The 18,984-nt window shown below is 55.8% G+C and overlaps 3 protein-coding genes across 4 annotated transcripts; all 3 read left to right on the top strand.

The window, feature by feature from the left end:
- Positions 1 to 1,485: 1,485 nt before the first annotated feature.
- On the top strand, positions 1,486 to 2,969 carry NR0B2 (nuclear receptor subfamily 0 group B member 2). The gene is given in 5 exon segments (XM_040535000.1): positions 1,486 to 2,145; positions 2,147 to 2,174; positions 2,177 to 2,224; positions 2,690 to 2,860; positions 2,863 to 2,969. Coding segments are annotated over 5 exon segments (819 nt in total). The 5' UTR covers positions 1,486 to 1,680.
- Positions 2,970 to 6,280: 3,311 nt separating this feature from the next.
- Positions 6,281 to 10,944, top strand: GPATCH3 (G-patch domain containing 3). The gene is made up of 7 exons (XM_040535038.1): positions 6,281 to 6,664; positions 7,046 to 7,461; positions 8,779 to 8,953; positions 9,324 to 9,383; positions 9,658 to 9,779; positions 9,932 to 10,059; positions 10,586 to 10,944. Exons 1-7 carry the CDS (start codon positions 6,292 to 6,294, stop codon positions 10,803 to 10,805), a joined length of 1,494 nt encoding a protein of 497 aa, XP_040390972.1. The 5' UTR covers positions 6,281 to 6,291; the 3' UTR covers positions 10,806 to 10,944.
- A 742-nt stretch (positions 10,945 to 11,686) lies between these two features.
- GPN2 (GPN-loop GTPase 2) lies at positions 11,687 to 17,352 on the top strand. Of its 2 annotated transcripts, XM_040535036.1 has the most exons (6): positions 11,687 to 11,772; positions 12,831 to 13,266; positions 14,809 to 14,965; positions 15,156 to 15,316; positions 16,095 to 16,225; positions 16,733 to 17,352. In XM_040535036.1, the coding sequence occupies exons 2-6, from the start codon at positions 12,850 to 12,852 to the stop codon at positions 16,803 to 16,805; spliced, it is 939 nt and encodes a 312-aa protein (XP_040390970.1). In that variant the 5' UTR covers positions 11,687 to 11,772; positions 12,831 to 12,849; the 3' UTR covers positions 16,806 to 17,352. The 2 variants fall into 2 exon arrangements, with proteins under 2 accessions (XP_040390970.1, XP_040390971.1); XM_040535037.1 differs by lacking the exon at positions 11,687 to 11,772 and having other exon boundaries at positions 12,119 to 13,266.
- The last annotated feature ends 1,632 nt before the right edge of the window (positions 17,353 to 18,984 follow it).

The raw sequence follows: 18,984 nt of genomic DNA, 5'->3' as shown, positions 1-18,984 counted from the left end.
AGAGGAGCGGGGCGCGGTTGCCATAGCAACGGAGAGTCCTAGGCCTTTCCAGAAGGCTCCGCGGGGCCTTGGGGAGGCCCTGGGGGCCAGGCCCTGATCCCCGCCCACCCCACCCCCCCCCCCTTCCCCAGCCCCGGTGGGCACCGAGCCGCCACCGCCGCCCCCTTCCCCACACGGCTCCTGGGGCCGCTCACCCAGGCCCCGAGCGGGGCAGGGACCTGCAAGCCTGCCTGGGGACGGTCCAGCAGGCCCCGCAGGGCCGACTTGCGGGTCTCCCCCCTGTGTGATCCACCCCACGTCTGCACCCCCCAGAGCTGGTGTGCTCGGGGAGGGTTGTCCCGTCAGGGCGAGGTGTGCTGCTCACAGGCTCCTGCTGCCCGGGGGATTCCTCAGCAGGCCCCCCGAAATCAGTGTTTGGATGCTGCCCCTTCCCTAAGCCGACTTGTGCTGATAACACATACAAATACATCTTGACACCTAACCAATTGACATCCGATGATAAGACAAGGGCGGTGGGTGCAGGCTGGAACGTAGGAGGTTCCACTTAAATATGAGATGAAGTTTTTTCACGGTGAGGGTGCCAGAACACTGGAACAGGCTCCCAGGGTGGTTGCAGAGCATCCTTCTCTGGAGACATTCCAACCCGCCTGGATGCGTTCCTGTGTGACCTGATCTAGGTGTTCCTGCTCCGGCAGGGGGCTTGGACTAGCTGGTCTTTCAAGGTCCTTTCCAATCCCTAACGTTTTTGTGATTCTGTGATAGCTGAGACTTCAAGGTGAAAATCTATAAACCTGGCCCTCCCTGCCAGTATTTCCCCTGTGACACGTGGGGCCCTGCCTTGCCCACAGGCTCCTGCTGCCCGTGGGATTCCCCAGCAGGCCCCCTGAAATCATTACTCGGATGCTGCCCCTTCCCTAAACCAGCTTCTGATTCAGCAGATACAAATACCTGAGCAATTCAAGGTGAAAATCTATAAACCCGGCCCACCCCTGCCCAGCATTTCCCCTGTGACACATGGGGCCCTGCCTCGGGATGAGTCGTTCAGTCCACCCGCTTCCTTAACTGTAACAGCAGCGAGGCTCCTGTCAACAAGGTTAGGCAAATATCTGCTGATAAAACGACTTCCAGGTTGCTCTTTCCAAGGCCGGAGCACACAGGCCATTTGCCACAGGGCCCTCGCTCCAGACGGGTGCCGTGTGTGTGGGTGTGAACTTCTTGGCAGTGACACCTGCCATATAGTGCTGCCTGATTGCAGCGCGGGGCCTTGGTGCCATGGTACAGCCCGGGTTAATGACTTTGTTTATACTGTTTGGGTAATCGCGATAAGGGCCGCCCAACCCCGCGCTGCCCCGTCCCCCCGCGGCAGCTGCTGGCGCTTCATTGAGAAAACGGCCATTGACGCCACGCCGAGAACTTGCTGGCCCCAGCCAATCATCCAGGGGACGGCTGCTTTTTTTTTTTTTTTTAATGAGGACCGCTTAATCACAGAGCGGTCAAGGCTGGGAAGGGGTGTTTCACTTGTGACCGAGCCTTATAAGAGCTGGTTTGAGCAGCCATGTGCTGGCAGAGCGGGGAGGACAGGGTATTTCCAGGCTGAGACAGGGAGGAAGTCTGCGGGTCTCTCACATCTGCTGCAGCAGGAGCTGAGTTTCACAGAGGATCCGGGCTTCCAGCTCAGCTATGACGACCAGCAGCATGGACTTGGACTGCGAGAGGTGTCAGTGCCAGCAGGAGGACAACCGCACCGCCATCCTTTACAACCTCCTCAGCCAGAACCTGAACCACAGCCGGGGCAGCTGCAGCCCGGCCCAGCAGCGCTGCCTGTGCCACCAGCGCCGGACGGTCTGCCTCCGCACACCCCACGTCACCTGCCAGGCTGCCTCCGATGTGCTGGTGAAAACCGTCAGCTTCATGAAAAACCTCCCTTCCTTCCACCTGCTGCCGCGAGGGGACCAGCTCCTGCTGCTGGACAGCTGCTGGGTCCCCCTCTTCCTCCTGGGGCTGGCGCAGGAGATGGTGACGTTTGAGGTGATGGAGACCCCGGCCCCCAGCATGCTCAAGAAGATCCTCCTCGATGGCCAAAGCAAACGGCAGGAGCCCGAGCGGACGCAGCCCACGCTGGCTGCCGTGCAGCGGCTGCAGTGCTGGCCTCAACACCTTCTGGAGCCTGGACCTGAGCCCAAGGAATACGCCTACCTGAAGGGAGCCATTCTCTTTAATCCTGGTGAGTGCTCAACCCTCTGAGCCCTGCCTGCTGGAAGCAAGAGAAAGCCCTGCACGTGTTAGCATCTAAAAACATATTTCTTGGCTTGGAGTCGCTCAGAGTACGGGCAGGAGCGCGCGTGAGAGCAGAGAGGGCTGCTTGCTTATCGTTAGCACCGATAATGCAGCTGACAGCTGGGAGGCGGGAAGGAGGAATATTAAATATAGCATTAAAAACAGAGACCTTATCGCTCTGCAAACAATGAAGAGCCCTGTACTTACTCTGTAAAGCTTGTTTGCCCTGTTAACTGTTTTTGCTCCTTCAAAACAGCAGCCCTGAAATAGCCACGTCTCAGCAGTGCTGTGTACATCTTGTTAGCGTGGCGCTCAGAGACTCCCTCTGAGATGCAGGGGAAAGGAATGGGAGAAACCTGGAGCTGTTTTCCAGCCTCCCTCTTCATGGGCTTTTCCTCCTTTCTCTCTGCAGATGTCCCAGGGCTGAGAGCCTCCCTGTACATCGAGAGCCTCCAGCGGGAGGCCCAGCGAGCACTTCAGGAGGTCCTGCGGCCCCTGCATCCTGAGGACCAGGGCCGCTTTGCCCGCATTTTGCTGATTGCCTCCACCTTGAAATCCATCCCTCCTGCCCTTATCACAGACCTCTCTTCCGGCCCATCATCGGCAACGCAGACATCATTGAGCTCATCGCGGAAATGCTGTACGAAATCACCAGCAGGCAGCTGGCTCCCACACCACGCATGGCGCTCTGAGACGCTGCGCTCGGCCGCCGGCCTCGTGGGTGCTCCCCAACACCTCACAGGGAGCAGAGAGAATCAGGGAGCGGGGATTTAGCAGGATGGGTGCTTGGACTCTGCAAAGAACTGGCTGTGCATGTGCCTGTCACTAGGATGAGCCTGTAGGACTCAGCGAGGCTTCGCAGAGCACACAGGAAAATAACTTGGATTTGGCAGATGTTATGGCAGCACCTGCTCCACCTGTGCCAGTCTCAGCTTCAGGGAGCACGTGTGTATGTGACTTTCCCTGGCCTGTAGCTGGTGATACGTAGCTGCCAGCAAACTCTGACACAGAGCAGATGGGGTTAGAGGCCACTCCAGGTTTTCGCTCAGCGAATCCTTGGTCCCGTTGAAATCAATGTGCATTTTGCTGCTGACTCTGACATGAGGCTTGGCCTCAGCTGAAATCCTGTAACAGCTTGGTTATGCAGTACTTAGGTGTGCTGAGTACCCTGTCTTCAGTGGGATCACGCATAGGGTGTTACTAAGTGGAATTTGGTCTGGGTGAAGCTTTGGTCTATCTCTATTGTGCATGAAATCGTAGCAATATTCATAAAGAATCTTCCTTAAGCACTAAGAGGGAAGAGGCCAGAGTATAAAATCTTACAGGGTGTGCAGGCAGCCAAATTCATACTTTCTACCTTCCATTAGATTGCATCTTTTCTCCATTATGCCATGAACTGCAACAGGATTGTTTGCAGAGCAATGGACTACCTGAGAGCAGCTAAACCTATGTCATGTAGTGCTGCGTGAATACCAGGGACTCCATCCTACCCATACACCATGCGGTGATTTTAGCAATATTGAGAGTGGCTCAGGCTGTGGTCTTACCTTCATTTCTGTGACAGGAAGAAACTCATGGAGCTGTAACACTGCAGAAACAGGCAGAACTGATTTAGTGGCAGAACAAACATCCCTGTCTTGAGTTAGAGCAGGTTGTACATGTAGCACGTCTGGAAAGCTCGCTCCTCCTGTCTGCAGCTTTTGCAACAAGTTGAATGTCAGTATTTTACAAGTGAACATTCTTGTGGTTTGTATATAAGATACAGTAAATTATTTTTTTAATAAAATGTTTTACACTTCGGAAAATGGCGTTGACTTTCAAAGATGGTGTTAAATTTTCGGGGTTCTAAATTTCCAGAAATACTGGCTGCGGGCCTGGCGTGGGAAGGACGCTAGAGCGAACAGGGACAGAGACTTTCCCCAGAGGCTCTCCGTAAAAATCCTCCTGCCTCCTCATCGCAGGGGAGCGCTGTGATGTGGACACGGGAGCTGATTCACAGCCACGTGGCTCGCAATCTCCTGAGCGCCCAGCAGAGAGAAACTTGCAGAGGCAGCAGAACCGCGGCCTGTCCACACGCTGTGCCTTCCTTCACGCGCGCAGCCTCGCCCAGAGGGCTCCCAGCCAGGCGCAGCGCTGGTGCCGGGTGCTGACTCACCTGGATGTGCAGTCGTTGCCACCAGGCACCGCGACCACCACGCTTGTCGTGCCTGGTAAAGCCCCATGAGGCCTCCCTGTCCCCTCTTACCCACTGAAACCCCTCAAATTTTAGCCAGCAGCCCAGGGGGAGGACAGACTCTTGTCCGTCTGTCCCCCCAGCTCTCACCCCAGCTGCAGAAGGGTGACGGGCTGCTTCCAAGGTGATCTCAGCTCCTGACAGCCATTTTCCATGGGGAAGGAGCGTGTGAGTCACCAGATGATTTCCGCAGGCCCACGCCAGCCACGGGCAGCCATGAGCCACACAGCGGTGACGCGTGCGTGAGTCATGGTGTGTCGGGTGCCGAACAGCCCCATTGCCACGGTGACAGAGGCAAACATTTCGGAACAGGGAAGAGCCCCCAGCCCCTCCGGTCCCAGCAGCTCCTGGGGACAGGATCCCTGCAGGTCCACCTGCACAGTGGAGCCAGCCACAGGTGGTACCTCATGTCACTGCCCGTGACACAGACAGAGAATCCTGGAATCATTAGGGTTGGAAAAGCCCTCTGAGATCATCTGGTCCAACGACCCCCTACCACCACCATTGCCCACTAACCATGTCCCCAAGCACCACGTCCAACCTCTCCTTGAACACCCCCAGGGACGGTGACTCCGCCACCTCCCTGGGCAACCCGTCCCAACGCCTGACCGCTCTTTCTGAGAAGAAATGTCTCCTCGTTTCCAGCCTGAACCTCCCCTGGCGCAACCTGAGGCCATTCCCTCTGGTCCTGTCACTGGTCACCTGTGAGAAGAGGCCGACCCCCAGCTCCCCACACCTCCCTTTCAGGCAGTAGCAGAGAGCGATGAGGTCTGCCCTGAGCCTCCCCTTCCCCAGACCAAACCACCCCATAGGACTTGTGCTCCATCCCCTCATCCCCCTCACAGGGCCCCCACAGCACCCCCTTTGCTCCCTCCTTCATGGTGCCCCCAGAGCTGCTCCTTTACTGACTGTGAAGGCAAAGTAGAGGCCAAGCCCTCAGGCTTTGGGCCTGGGCAGCACGGGGGGCAGCAGGGACACCCCCAGCACCCAGTAAACCCCAGCACCCAGTGCCCCCAGCACCCAGTAAGATAACTGGAAGCTAATTAAGAAAACTTTACATGGTTGTCATCAGTTTTCTAAGGGATTCTCTTCTGTGAGTTCATATTAAATATATTTTATTCAAATAATAAAGAGGATTTGTTTAATAACTAAGGAATCAGATGTTTGATGTTCTTAATTTCCATTGATGATTAGAGGACTGGAGCACCTGTCATATGAGGACAGGCTGAGAGAACTGGCCCGTTTAGCCTGGGAAAGAGAAGACTGAGGGGAGAGATCATCAGTGTGTATGAATATCTGAGGGGAGGGTGTCGAGAGCATGGAGCCGGTCTCTTTTCAGTTGGGCCCAGCGACAGGACAAGAGGCAACGGGCACAAACTGAAGCACAGGAGGTTCCAGCTGAATGTGAGGGGGCACTTCTTTACTGGGAGGTGACAGAGCACTGGGACAGGCTGCCCAGAGAGGCTGTGGGGTCTCCTTCTCTGGAGATATCCAAAACCCGCCTGGACGCCATCCTGCGCAAGGTGCTCTGGGTGAGCCTGCTCTGCAGGGGGGTTGGACTGGGTGATCTTCGGAGGTCCCTGCCAACCTTGGCCATTCTGGGTTTGTGTGATTGTGGGATTGTGTGATTGTGTGATTGTGGGATTGTGGGATTGTGGGATTCAGTGCCCCTCCCCCCCCCCCCAATTCCCATTCCCCCCCCGCCCACCAGGCGGCGCCCTCCCTCCCTCCCCCTCCCCTCGGGTGTCTGACGTCATCACCTCGCGCCACCCGCGGACAAGATGGCGGCGCCCAGCGGCGGGGCCGGTAATGGCGGCGGGGCCGGCGATGGCGGCGGGGCCGGGGCCGGGGCCGCCCGCTACTGCCTGGTGAGCGGCATCCCGGCCGCGCTGCGCTCCGCACAGCTCCGCTCCTACTTCAGCCAGTTCCTGGAGGCCGGCGGCTTCCTCTGCTTCCACTACCGCCACCGGCCCGAACGGGGCCCGGCAGGCGGCGGGGGGCCGCCGAGCACTTGCTGCTGCCCGGTGGCCGTGAGGCCCGGCCGCGCCCGCCGCTTCGTCCGCATGTACTCGGGGAGGAGCTGGGTCGGGCCCGGCGGTGCCTCGCTGCCCGGCCGCTGCGTCGTGCGCAGGGTCCGCCTCGGCCCCGGGACAGGTAGGACCGGGCACCGGGGGGACAGGGCACCGGCGGCGCCGGGGCTCCCCTCCCCTCCCGACCCGTTTGGCTCCGGTTCCCAGCTGCTTAAAACCCCTCACGGAGGTTTTTAACTCCTTGATTTCATTTTGGGGCAAGAAGATTTGGCTCCGGGTCCCAGCAGCCCGCGTCAGCTCTTAAAACCCTTCATGGAGGTTTTTAACTCCTTAATTTCATTATGGGGCGAGAAGAGACAGTTTTGGGTCTACTCCCCCTCCTCCTTCCTGGGAGGGCCCTGATTTACCTCTCTCCGGTGCACGGTTTGTGTTTGCCCCCCTCAGTCGTCCCCCCCTCCCCCCCCAAAAAAAAAAAAAAAAAAAAATCGTTCCTCCTCTCTTCCAGCCGCTGAGGCATTTCCCAGCGGAGCGGACGCGAGGGCCGCAGGCGAAGCCGTCGCGGAAGCAGACTTGAAGCGGCTGCCGGAGTTCAACCCCCCTTCCTGCATGCCTTTCGGGAACGTGGGCACCCCCCTGAGCGTCTTCCTGGAGCTGATCCGTGCCTGCAGGCTGCCTCCCCCGGTCATCAAGAAATTGCAGCTGGATTTCCCGAAGACAGGCTCATCCCGGAGGTATGGGAACGTGCCTTTTGAATACCAGGACACTGAGACAGTTATAGAAGAAGAAAGAGTTTACACCGCCACGGGGGATGAGATCACGGAGGACAAGGGGCCTGTGGCAAGATCTGAGGCGACCGATCCAGCCAGCGCTGAGGAAGATGAGGGGCAGGAAAAGGAGGGAGAGGAGTCGCACTCGGATGACGTAAGTGGATTTTTCTAGTGCCATCTGAGGTCAGCCTGCAAAGCTGAGGGGGCTGATAGAACTCTCAGAGCTCGTTTTTAATCTTTTAGTTGTATTGTATAAATCACTTGTCTGAAAAAGATGTTAAATGTAGTTCTTCGCATCTTGGTGTGCTGAGCCCCTTGGTGCATGTAGCGGTGCAGACGTTAACACCTCTGAAACAGCTCGGCCAAGTTCAGCTGCTTTTGGGTTTCAGCATGAAGGGTTTGGTCCAGAGGAGTGAGCGCAGGCTGCGGCTGGTGCTGCAGGAGGGGACCTCTGCTTGCTGCGCGGCCGGTCGGTCTGGCTCTGCTGTTGCTTGTAAATGAGGTGGCTGGAGACTGGGGAGCACGTTAGTGCTCTGGCAACGACACGCAGAGCAGTACAGGTGGTTCACCTCGAATGCTTCTGCAGTGCAAGTTAGTCATTCAGAGAAAAATGGCTTTCCTGACAAAAACTCCTAGAAAACTGGGCTGGACTGGCTCTCCAGAGACTATCTCGCTCCCCCCAGGAGACGCCTGTCTAGCCTGTTTGCCCAAACCTGAGGCAACACAGTCCCGAGGCAAGCCATTCCCGTTCTTGACTGTCCTGCCACTCTACGCCAGAATTAACTCGTATGTCAGATCTTTGCTGCAATTTTATTCCATTAGGTTCTCCTAGCAACAGCGGACACAGAGAACACTTTGTTCCCTCCTTTACAGACTTCTTATTCAACGGCTGCCTTCGGTCTTTTCTTCTCCAGACTGAGCAACTCTGCTCCTCTGGCCGTTTTTCACAGGCTCTGTTTCCTGGATCTCTAGCTGTTCTTTAGGCCATTCTTTAGCTGGTTAATGTCTCCCTGGAAGGGCTGTGCCCAAAACTGGGCAGGCAGCATAAAGCTGTCAGCCTGATCTGTGGCGGTGCCAGCCAGCTTCTCTTCTGGAACCGATACAATCTCTTTAGGGATCGACTGGAGTGGAATTAATTTGTTGCTGGTGCTGACTTTACGTACAGCACACCTGCTCCTTAAATGGGCATCTCCGCGTTACAGATCGGGTACGCTGCTGAAAGCATGCCGTGAAGTGGGTGTGATGTGGTATTTTTCACCACTTCTGTCTGCTGACTCTGAAGATGGCATTAGTCAGGGGAATGAGGTCATCAGCGCCGGTCGTGTCAGTGCCTGAAAGCAGCAGGCTGAGACGAGCTCTGTCGACAAAGCTGTTTCGTAGGGAAGGCATTGCAACGGGCCGTGAGGGTCAGGGAGTGGAAAGGAGGCCCTGTGCTGCTGGTGTCACCCACCTCTCGCTGGTTCCTTTGCAGGACAATGACACCTGTGAGGAGTGGGAGCGACATGAGGCTCTGCACGAGGATGTGACGAAGCAGGACCGCGTGGAGGAGCGGCTCTTTGAGGAGGAGATCGAGCTGAAGTGGGAGAAAGGAGGCTCCGGCCTCGTCTTCTACACGGATGCTCAGTACTGGCAGGAGGAGAATGGAGGTAATGGTGGCGTCTGTGTCACTGAGCTACAAACTGACCACCGCAGTGGGGACTGGGGGCCCAGCCTGCAGGAGCGGGTAAATTGGGTACAGTCCTTCTGGTCCAGCTGCAGATATAGGCAGGCATCTTGCCATCACTTTTTAAACCTTCCCTTGATCAAAAAACCTTCAGAGGTTCAGTCCAATGACCAGAGACCCCTCTGGTCCTACTGGCAGCCTCTTGGGTAACCACTGTGGCTTGAATAGTCTCTAATACCCCGTTCCTTCCCATTTTGTTAGAGAAAATAGGGGGCTTGGCCACCGGCAAGCAGCTCTTCTTTGTCAGGCTTCCACAGCCACCACCAAAACTGGTTCTTTCCTTCTCTTGGCAGACTTTGATGAGCAGACTGCGGATGACTGGGATGTGGACATGAGCGTCTACTACGACAAAGGTATCTGAGCTTGGAAAAACTCCTTAGGAAATGGGGGAGGTTGGGAAGTTTTGACCCTGGAGACTTTTTGACGTGGGGAACGTTTTGCCTCTGCCATCCTTTGAAAGCGTCCAAGACGTCAGAGCACTTGAAACGACATTTTTCTCATCTGGCTGTGAGAGCTGCCAAAAAGAACAGGTTCTACCTCCTTGTTGTGTGGTGCTCTGGGGGAAATCACAGCAGCAAACAGCTTTCTTGGGCTGTGCTGCTCTGACTCCTGCTTCTCTCTCCTTAGATGGGGGCGATAAGGATGCTCGGGACTCGGTCCAGATGTGGTTGGAACAGAGACTCCGGGATGGCTTGGAGGATGGCTCCGTTTCAGGGCAGCAAATCGGCACCTTTGAGAGATACACCAAGGTGAGCTTTGGATACGTGCTTCGGAGTGGATGGGGCAAGGCGGGAAGGGCTGTGGTGGCAGTGCTCAAAGGGTGTGGGTTTTGGAGGAGGAGGGTTCTGGGAGATGAAGATGGGCTTTGTCCGCCAACTCTGACATTTTTCTCCTCTCCCAGGGCTTTGGCAGGAAGGTGCTGGAGCAGCAGGGCTGGATGGAAGGGCAGGGGCTGGGGAGCAGCAACTCTGGAATGGCCGAAGCTCTGGACAACGAGGGTCAGAATCCCAGATGCAAGAGGGGGCTGGGGTAAGTACTCTGCCCTGCCCTTCCAGCCCGTGTTTGGAGCCTCTTCCTGGGCTCTCTGAGCTGCTGCTGCAGCTAAATGGCAGCAAAAGGGGTGGAGTGTGAACCAGAACAGTAAGGCTGTCCCAGGGATCCGCTGTCCCCCGTGCAGCAGGCAGTAGGGCCTGCACAGCACTCCAGAACTGAACGCGTTGCTTTTCCTAGCAGCCCAGCATTCGTGAAGGGGCTCGTGCTAGATCAGGAGTGGAACCATTTTCAGGCTCATGCATCACAAAAACACAGGGGAGGTGTGCTCAGGAATTAAGGATCACCTCTGCTACAGTTTTTTTTTGTAGGGAAAGCCCAAGTGAGCTGAGGAAGACCTGTGTGCCTTGAGGGCTGGCTCTTGTTCTAGGGACATCTCACAGACAGGAACAGGACAACTGCACCAGCTCAGTCCTCCCTTGTAGCACGTGGAGGAGATAGTCTGGGGTTACAGGGGTGTCCCACTGCCTCAGTGTTGTACCTAACACCACCTGCTTCCTTCTAGATACCACGGGGAGAAACTGCCAACGTTCAGCAAGGTGAAGAAGCCCCGGCGGGACGCTTCCGTCCTCATCTCGACCATCTACGATGACCCTGACCCCATGGACAGCGGTGATCAGCTCCTCAGGCGCCAGCCGCCCACTGCCATGAAGTACAGACAGGACATGCCATTTGTCCGGGCATCACGGGGCACCCTGGAGAGCTTCAGTGCCCAGTCACACTGAATAAAGACTGTCAGAGCTTTTTTTAACTAGTGCTGCTCCTGTCAACCGCAGGCTGGCTCCTGCTGGTCTTGAGTCTGGAGCAGAGTGTTCATATATTTATTTTTGGAAGAAAGAGTCTTTTAAAAAAACAAAACCAAAACCTGGTTGTCTTTTTTTTTTTTTTTTTCTCCTCCTTGAACCACTCTAGTGAGAGGGGGGAATATTTGTTCACTGGGAGCGGAGTGGGTGTTGCATTTTATACTGGAGCTTTAAAGCTGATACTCCTGCCTGGATCAGCTGAGCCTGTGTGCTAGGTCTGCAGCCAGCTCATCCCAAAAACTAGAGCTCGTAGATCATGGATCCTTGAGACCTAGGGGAGGACAAGTACAGACAGGGCCAGCTGTGGCAACGTAACTGTCCTGCAGAAAGCTTGCTGCTGGCCCGCAGCTTCGTCTTGCTTGGGCGTGACGATCCCACAGTCCCGGGAGAAACTCACCGGGATGAAAGACGTGCCCTGGCAGCCTTTGGGAGGCGTCTCCCTGTGGCTGAGTGTAGCGGCTGCTTCCTTCCATGGCTCTCCAAGACCAATTCCAGGCTGCAGAGTCCCTTGGCCTGAGCGCTTTCATCCCGGTGACCTGGTATTGTGGCGTTAAATGTGGATTAGGTGTCCTCTGTGCCAGCGGGCTCTGGCTTGGCCCTCTTGCTGACTTTGCACTCCTTGATTAAACACCTCGGGGACCGTGCAGGGTGATTTCACTTTGGCGAGACGGAGTGGGAGGGCTGGGTGTGTGCGGGAGGGGAAGCGCCGGGGCCGGGACTCGAACCCGCGGACCCAGGGCTCGGAGCCGTTGGGCGCGGGTTCGAGTCCCGGCTGCTCCGCGTCCCGCCGGCCGCCAGGGGGCGCCGTGGGGGCGGCCGCGCCCGGCCCGGAACGCGGGGAGCGGGGCCCGAGGCCGCCCGGAGCCGAGGCGGGGGCACCGGGGTGGCGGTGAGCGGCCGGGGGGGGCGCGGGGGGGACGTGAGGGGCACGGGGCGGACCTGGGGACGTGGGGGCTAAGAGGGGACACGAGGGGACGTGGGGGGGCACGGGGGTGGGGGGGACGTGGGCAAGGAGGGGGACATGGGGGGGCACAGGGGAAGGAGGAATATTGGGGAGGAAGGGGGGACACGAGGGACATGAGGGGCATGGGGGGGACATGGGGACGTGGGGGCAAAGAGAGGACACGAGGGGACGTGGGGGGGGCACAGGGGAAGGAGGGATGTGGGGAGGGAGGGGGGACATGGGGGGGCACAGGGGTAGGGGGGACATGGGCGAGGAGAGGGGACATGGGGGGGGGAATTAGGTCAAGGGGGGGAAGAGGGGATAGGGGAGGATGTGGGGGACACGCAGGGGGGAAATTGGGGTGGGGGGAGAGCAGGGTGATGGGAGAGGGGACATTGTGGGGAAATGGGATGTGGGAACTGGGGGAAGGAGGGATATGGGGAGGAGAAAAGGATATGGGGTGTGGGAAGGGGCATGGGGGAGAGGGGGCATGTGGGGACATGGGGAGAAGAGGAGGTAGGTGGAGAGGGGGGGGGACGTGGGGCTAGGTGGGGAGGAGAGGGGACAGAGGGGACATGGAGGGTCAGGGCACGGGGACGCGGGACTGGAAGAGGGGCCTGGGGACATGCTGCACCCATTGAGGGAATATAGGGGTGCTGTCACACCAGGAAGTGCCCAACGGGATTAAACTCACCCCAAAGGCAGGCAGGAGAAGGGACCTGTGCCCTACAGCACAGCCCTGCAGCTCTCGTTGGGGTTTTGTACCAGTTTTCAGCCGTGGCGTGAGGGGCTGGGCGGGCAGGGGGTGACAGGGACAGCGTAGTGACCAGGTCCTAAGGCAGGGGGTGACAGCAGCGAGCGGGGCAGCGCTCACACAGCATCGCTTTCCCTTCCTCTCCTCCTGCTCCTTGGCTCTGAATTCCCTGCTGGGCCTAAGACCCAGCCATGGTGTTCTTATTAATGCAAACGAGATGGTAAATGGGAGCTTTTCCTGCCGTGCCTAGGAGAAGGAAATGAGCCGACATGTCTGAGGGCAGCAAGGGGAGCTCGCTGGCCTTCGGCCAGGTGGTGATCGGGCCGCCGGGCTCCGGGAAGACGACCTACTGCCACGGCATGCAGGAGTTCATGGGCAGGATCGGGCGCAAGGTGGCCGTGGTGAACCTGGACCCCGCCAACGAGGGGATGCCCTACCCGTGCGCCGTGGACGTCTCCGAGCTCATCACCCTGCCCGACGTGATGGAGAGCTTGAAGCTGGGCCCCAACGGGGGGCTGATCTACTGCATGGAGTACCTGGAGGCCAACCTCGACTGGCTGCAGGAGAAGCTGGCCGCTTTCAGGGGTCACTACTACTTGTTTGACTGCCCGGGGCAGGTAGAGCTCTACACCCACCACAGCGCCCTGAAGAACGTCTTTGCCCAGATGGCCAAGTGGAATTTCAGGGTGGGTTCTGGGCTCTGCAGGGAGCTGGGATCAGCGCCCGGCACTGCACTTGTGCAAGGGGCTCTGAGGCTGTGTACCATGTGGTCGGGGCTTTTGATTGTGGATGTGGGTACTAATGACTGTTTTCTTCACTAACCTGTTTGCCCTTTCATGTGAAAGTGCTTTATCGGGGGAGGAGAGGAATGTGTCCCCATTTTATGCTTGGAGGGATTGGCAAGAGCAGCTTGTGCAGGGCGTTTAATGCAGTGTCATTATCATGAACAGAAACAGATTCCTTCCTCCCAGTCTTACTCTTCTTGAAGGTCCTGTCCACAGAGCTCATGTGCTTTATCTGTCGGTGCTATATTTTGGAGCAGGGAGGGAGATGTGCGTGCAGGGTGAGTGGGGGATCCTTTGCATCGCACTGTGAGAAATTCAGGTGTCATCTCAGGCCCTACCTGCCACTCCTGCAGCCAAACCAAATCGCTGTGCACGCTGTAATACGTGCTCTGTGCTTTCTTGCACAATGGAAGATGCAAATTAGCAAGTGCAGGTGAGAAGAGTCCCATAACCAAGCTAACTTGCCTACGTTGCATTTGTTTTGCATTTGGGCCAAACCATGAATGTGCAAACCACGTACGGTGTGAGCAAGAACGGCAAGTTCATTTGCTTGAGAATGTCACTGGGAATCTGTACATTACAATTCATTTTTATTCAAATAAATGTACATGAAATTGTAGTTACTAAAAAAACAGATAGTTACGCTCCTGTTTTGATGCTCACTGGAGTGCTTACACCTGCCTGTGAGCTTCAAACTGGCATTTTTTTGCTGCAGAAGCAGAGCCGTGACTCAGCCACACACGACTATAGAGCCCTGACTTTGAGTAACATTGTGTAACAGGCAGTAACTTACCAGAGATCTTAGACCACATTGTTACAGCTGCATGAAACACGGGGAATCAAACGACTCATTAATTTAATTATTAATTATTATTTCAAACCACATGACAATTGTTTCTCCCTGTTGAGTGAGGTGTGCTACGGTTACTGCTGCCGAGTGTATGCTGTGCGTGAGCATTCCTGTGGGGAGCGTGGAAATCTTGAGGTAGTCGTGTAGTTCAGGAGAGTTAGCCCACCTGCCACCCCAAAAACCTGCGGAGTACAGACAAGAAGGGAAACTTCATCTGCAAAGAAGGAAGCCCTGAGAAACAGGAGAGCAGTCGCAGGTTTTACAGTGTCCTTAAGTGCTGCTGGTGCAGCCTAGCATGCCAGAAGCCTTCCCACGGCCCTTTCTGTGCACCAGCACCCTCAGTCCTGAATCCCCCAGGTGGTCCACAGGTGTGAAAGTGGAGATAGGTGGATCTATGCATGTATGAGCAATCGTATATTCATATAGGATGTTTTATGTACACAAGCTGGAAGGTAGGTGGTAACTTTCCCTACATAGGAGTCTGTGTGGTTGTAGTTAGAGCTGAAAGGGTTGTCGTTCTCGGACTGTCCCAAAAGCAAGCGGATGGGCTCTTTACTGACCTTGTGCTGTCCCTCTGTGCCTTGGCTCCCCAGCTGGCTGCAGTGCATTTGGTGGATTCTCACTACTGCACAGACCCCGGCAAGTTCATCTCCGTGCTCTGCACGTCGCTCTCCACCATGCTGCACGTGGAACTGCCCCACGTGAACGTCCTCTCCAAGATGGACCTGATCGAGCAGTACGGCAAGCTGGGTAAGAGACTTTGCTGAGGGGGAGACGTGGAGCAGGGCAGCCTCAGATGCAGATTAGTTGCTTGGGTACGGGGTTTTTTTTGGGTCAGGGAAATGGTGCAAATCTCACTGGGTTCTTGGTGGTATCCTCCAGCCGGGGAATCACCAGTGTTTACAAATTGCCTTCAGAGATTCTTGCTGTTTCCCTGCAGCTTTCAACCTGGATTATTACACAGAGGTCCTGGACCTCTCTTACTTGGTTGACCATTTAGCTTCTGACCCCTTCTTCAGAAATTACCGCCGCCTCAACGCGAAGCTGGTGGAGGTGATCGAGGACTACAGCCTGGTGTCCTTCGTTCCGCTCAACGTCCAGGTGATGCAGCAGGAGGAGAGGGGTGGAGAGAACAGGGAGCACTGGATACGTAGCCAGCATGTTTGGTGGCAGCTAGGGTACAGTTGGGTGTTCAAAAGGCGGGGGGAAGGATGAGTTCTGCAAGGGCAACCCACAAAATTCAACGTTGCCTCTGCCTGCTCCTGCCCCCAAAACTGGCTGTGAAAAATAGAGCCATGAGGGCTGAAAAGCTTTGCTGTGAAGAGACTCAGGGTTGTAGGAGGACAGTGACATGCACCCAGACTTGTAAATGTTCTGTGGCAGCCAAAGGAAAAGGAAAAGCTAATGAGCTTGGGGCTATGTGGGCCTTGTGACCTGGGGTGGGGAATTAAGACTCCCCCTCCATGCAGGTCTTCTGAACCTGCGTTTCAATTCCGAGCAAACTATTACCTGGAACGTCGTTAAGTCAGGGAGCACAAAATAATTTGAAGATGGGAGGAGTACCTTTGTGAGGAAGGGCTGAAAATGTTAATTCTGTAGCTGGTGGAAGTGTCGACAAAGGGAGATAGGCTGAGACGAGCGGTGATGAAAGGGAGCGAGAGGGTGGAGGGTGTCAGCCCGTCATGTATTCCGACCCCAAGGGGGAGCTTCTCCTTGTCTTGTCACCCCTCTGGGCTCAGGGAGGCAGGGAAGCGTCATCGGGGCTTTGGGTGCTGTTTGGGTGGCCCTGAGCCTCGGGAAAATCTGCGGTAAAGCCCAGCGTGAGCTCCTGCCTCCGGGAAGGACCAGGTTCCTTGTGTGTCATCTCCCTCCCTTTCAGGATAAGGAGAGTATGCGGCAGGTGATGCAGGCCGTGGACAAAGCCAACGGCTACTCCTTTGGAGACCAGGAACACAGGAGCCTGGAAGCCCTGATGTCGGCAGCAGTTGGAGCAGATTTCCACTTTACTTCGTATCCTTCACTGCTCCTCGGTTGTGTTAAGTTTTAATTTCTCCTGTATGGGTTTGGGAAGAGGGACTGGAGGTGGTATGGCAGCTCGCAGGTTATTTGTAACACCTGATGCTGTTCAGTGATTTACAGGCAGCGAGTCGGTACAGCTCAGCCCAGACCTTCGCGTGCAGCTGTCCACGCCAAAGCCACCACGTTTATTGCTAATTGATATTGTAAACGTGGGAGGAATCTTCTGACAACTTTCCTCTCGTTCAAACTCACTTGGACTGTTTCGTTGCATTTTGTCCAAACCATACAATTGATTCTCCTGTACTTGTCAAGTCTGGGATCAGCCCGAGCCAGAAATAACTCAGGTGATGCGTGCTGCTGCCAGTACTGCTGTCTTCCTGCCAGCCTTCGGGCTAATGTTGGGGTTGGTTCCTCGCTGAGAACGTTAGAGCTCCTTGCAGAAGGGAGTGTTTGAGCCCTGCCCTGCTGCCTTGTTTTCCTTAATTAGTGTGTTATCAGCACACTTGCAGTGCAGGAGAAGTATGTGCAATCTCGGGACAAGACCGTGGAAGAAGAAGTGATGGATATGTAACACACCCGCCTCTGCCGCAGCTGCTCTCTGCTTTGACAGCTCTCCTTCCCTTGCCGGGAGTCGAAGGGAGGCTCCGTGTCGTCTGACTCAGACCAAGTGAAAGCCTTTCCATGCAGAAGTCTGGCTTCCGGACTCCCTTGCTGTGGGGATTTGACCTCTTGTGTTTCAGCCCCACTGCGCAGAGCAGCGTTTTTGTGGAAGGGCTGTGGCTGAGAGCAAGGCAAGCAAGGGAGGTTTAGCCAGGGGAAGGCATGGTTAGCAAGAGAAGAGAAGCCGGGTGAAGGAGACTGACCTTTGCCAAGTCTTCTCCTCCCCATCACGACCAAGATGGAGTCAGAGAAAGAAAAATCAGTTTGCGTTGTCTCTTTTATAGTGAGACTTGGCATAAGTTCTTGGTTTACTGCCTAGGAGGATTGTACACAGTCCTCATAGGAATATCCAGGCTGAGAAGCCTCCCATCTGTCTCAAGGAGGACAGAAAGATGGTTGTTTTTCTTTTTTTTAAATAATGATGGACTCTTTCTTAATAAAACACTTCTTCGTCTCGCTTTCATCTTGTGAGTTTGCTGAACCTGAATAAATAAAACCGAGTGCTACAAAGCCCGGGGCTAAAAAGCCTCTGGTGGGAACGTCACAGCAGCTGTTGCGTTGTGTACTTTGCAGAAATGTGCCGTGTTTGCGACGTCGTGTTCCTCTATGATCTGCTTGAGAACAGACAAAGTCTTTGCTGGAGGGAGCAGGGAAGAGCGGCTGTGGGATGTGAAAGCAGGTCACTTCCCGCGCGCGCCTCTCCAGGGGCTGAGTGCTGGCGTTCGGTGCGCACGCAGCGCGCTGACAGCGGTGCAGAAACTGCAAACGCGGCTTTTGGGAGCTTTTGATTAAGAAAGACCCTGTGTGACTCAGCAGGAGTTCGGAGCACATCATTTCCATCTACGTCCTTCCCCGGCTGCTGGCTTGTCTGCTCTCAGCCACCTTTTTCTGGGCTTTTTTTTTTTTTTCCTGTTTTTTTCCTGTTTCCTTTTTTTTTTTCCCAAATCCTGGGGCTTACCCATTTCCTACATAATTATAATAATACATCCTGACAGTGACGGCAGCAGCCCCCAGACCTCCCAAGCCACCTGCTCCACGTCCCAGCTGCAGATGACAGCTTGGGACCAGAGGTGCTGGGGAGGTTGGGGTGGTGGAAAGCAGCTCCCGCAGTGGTTTACGGGCTGGGAGCAGGGTCCCAGCTCGGTGCAGACGCAGCGTTCTGCCCAAGACCTTGCCAAAAGCAGCACAGCTCCTTGCAGCACACTTTGTCCCTTTGCAGTGCGACTGCAGACCAGTGGCTCGCTATTAAAATGGGACTGGGGGCTTGCCTGGCAGGCACGGAATTAAATTTTTCCTTTCCACAGCTTTGTGGCCAGAATTTGGAAAAATCCAGACAAGAAGCACTCAGGGGAAGAAGGGGATGAAGACCCATGCTTCCACACACACAGAGACATGGTTGTATTTAGCCGATCGGTACGTGATGAAAGACATTTCAAACATAAATCAAATTCCTGTCTCCTGCCCCTACGTGAACACTTTCCCTGAGAGCCCAGGGGCTTCCCTGGGTATTCCTGCCTGAAACCTGGCAGCTGCCTCTCAGTGCTATCTCGGGCTGCGGGGCTGAAAGCCAATCTAACCATAACCAGAGCTGAAACTCCAGCCTTGCGTCGGTCCTGTGGGCTTCTCCTGGTCATCTCTGAGCCCTGCAGTTGCTATAAAGGGATGGAAGATGTGAGCATTTAAAAAAAAAAAAAAAAAAAGTGAACTTTCTGGCTGATTTTTCATGGCTTTGAGAGATTTGGTGGCTTAAAAGGGTAGGGTCAGGTCAAGCCAGAGTTATGCAAGAGCCATCAAAGCTTTTGTGGCCGCTCTGCTTTTGCGCTTTAACACCCGTGCAGCATCTGCAACCCCAGCCCTGCAGTGCTGTGCCAGCGCCGAAGAAAATGAAAAAATCGGAGGCAACACGAAGCCCTGAGCCTGGGGAAGCTCTGCCATGGCCAAGAAGTGCTGAGGGTGGCTCTGCAGCCTGGTCCTGCGCCCGCACGTCCCCATGCCGGGAGGGGACGGCTCCGGGGGCTGAGGGAGGTGACACCCTGGCTCCCATCGCTCCCCGTTGAGCAATCGGGCACGGGGCCAGCATTAGTCACGAA

This window comes from Cygnus olor, chromosome 23 (assembly GCF_009769625.2).
Source record: "Cygnus olor isolate bCygOlo1 chromosome 23, bCygOlo1.pri.v2, whole genome shotgun sequence".
Classification (NCBI taxonomy): domain Eukaryota; kingdom Metazoa; phylum Chordata; class Aves; order Anseriformes; family Anatidae; genus Cygnus; species Cygnus olor.
The sequence above is the reverse complement of the archived record's forward strand: the minus strand, read 5'-3'. Positions and strand labels throughout refer to the sequence as shown.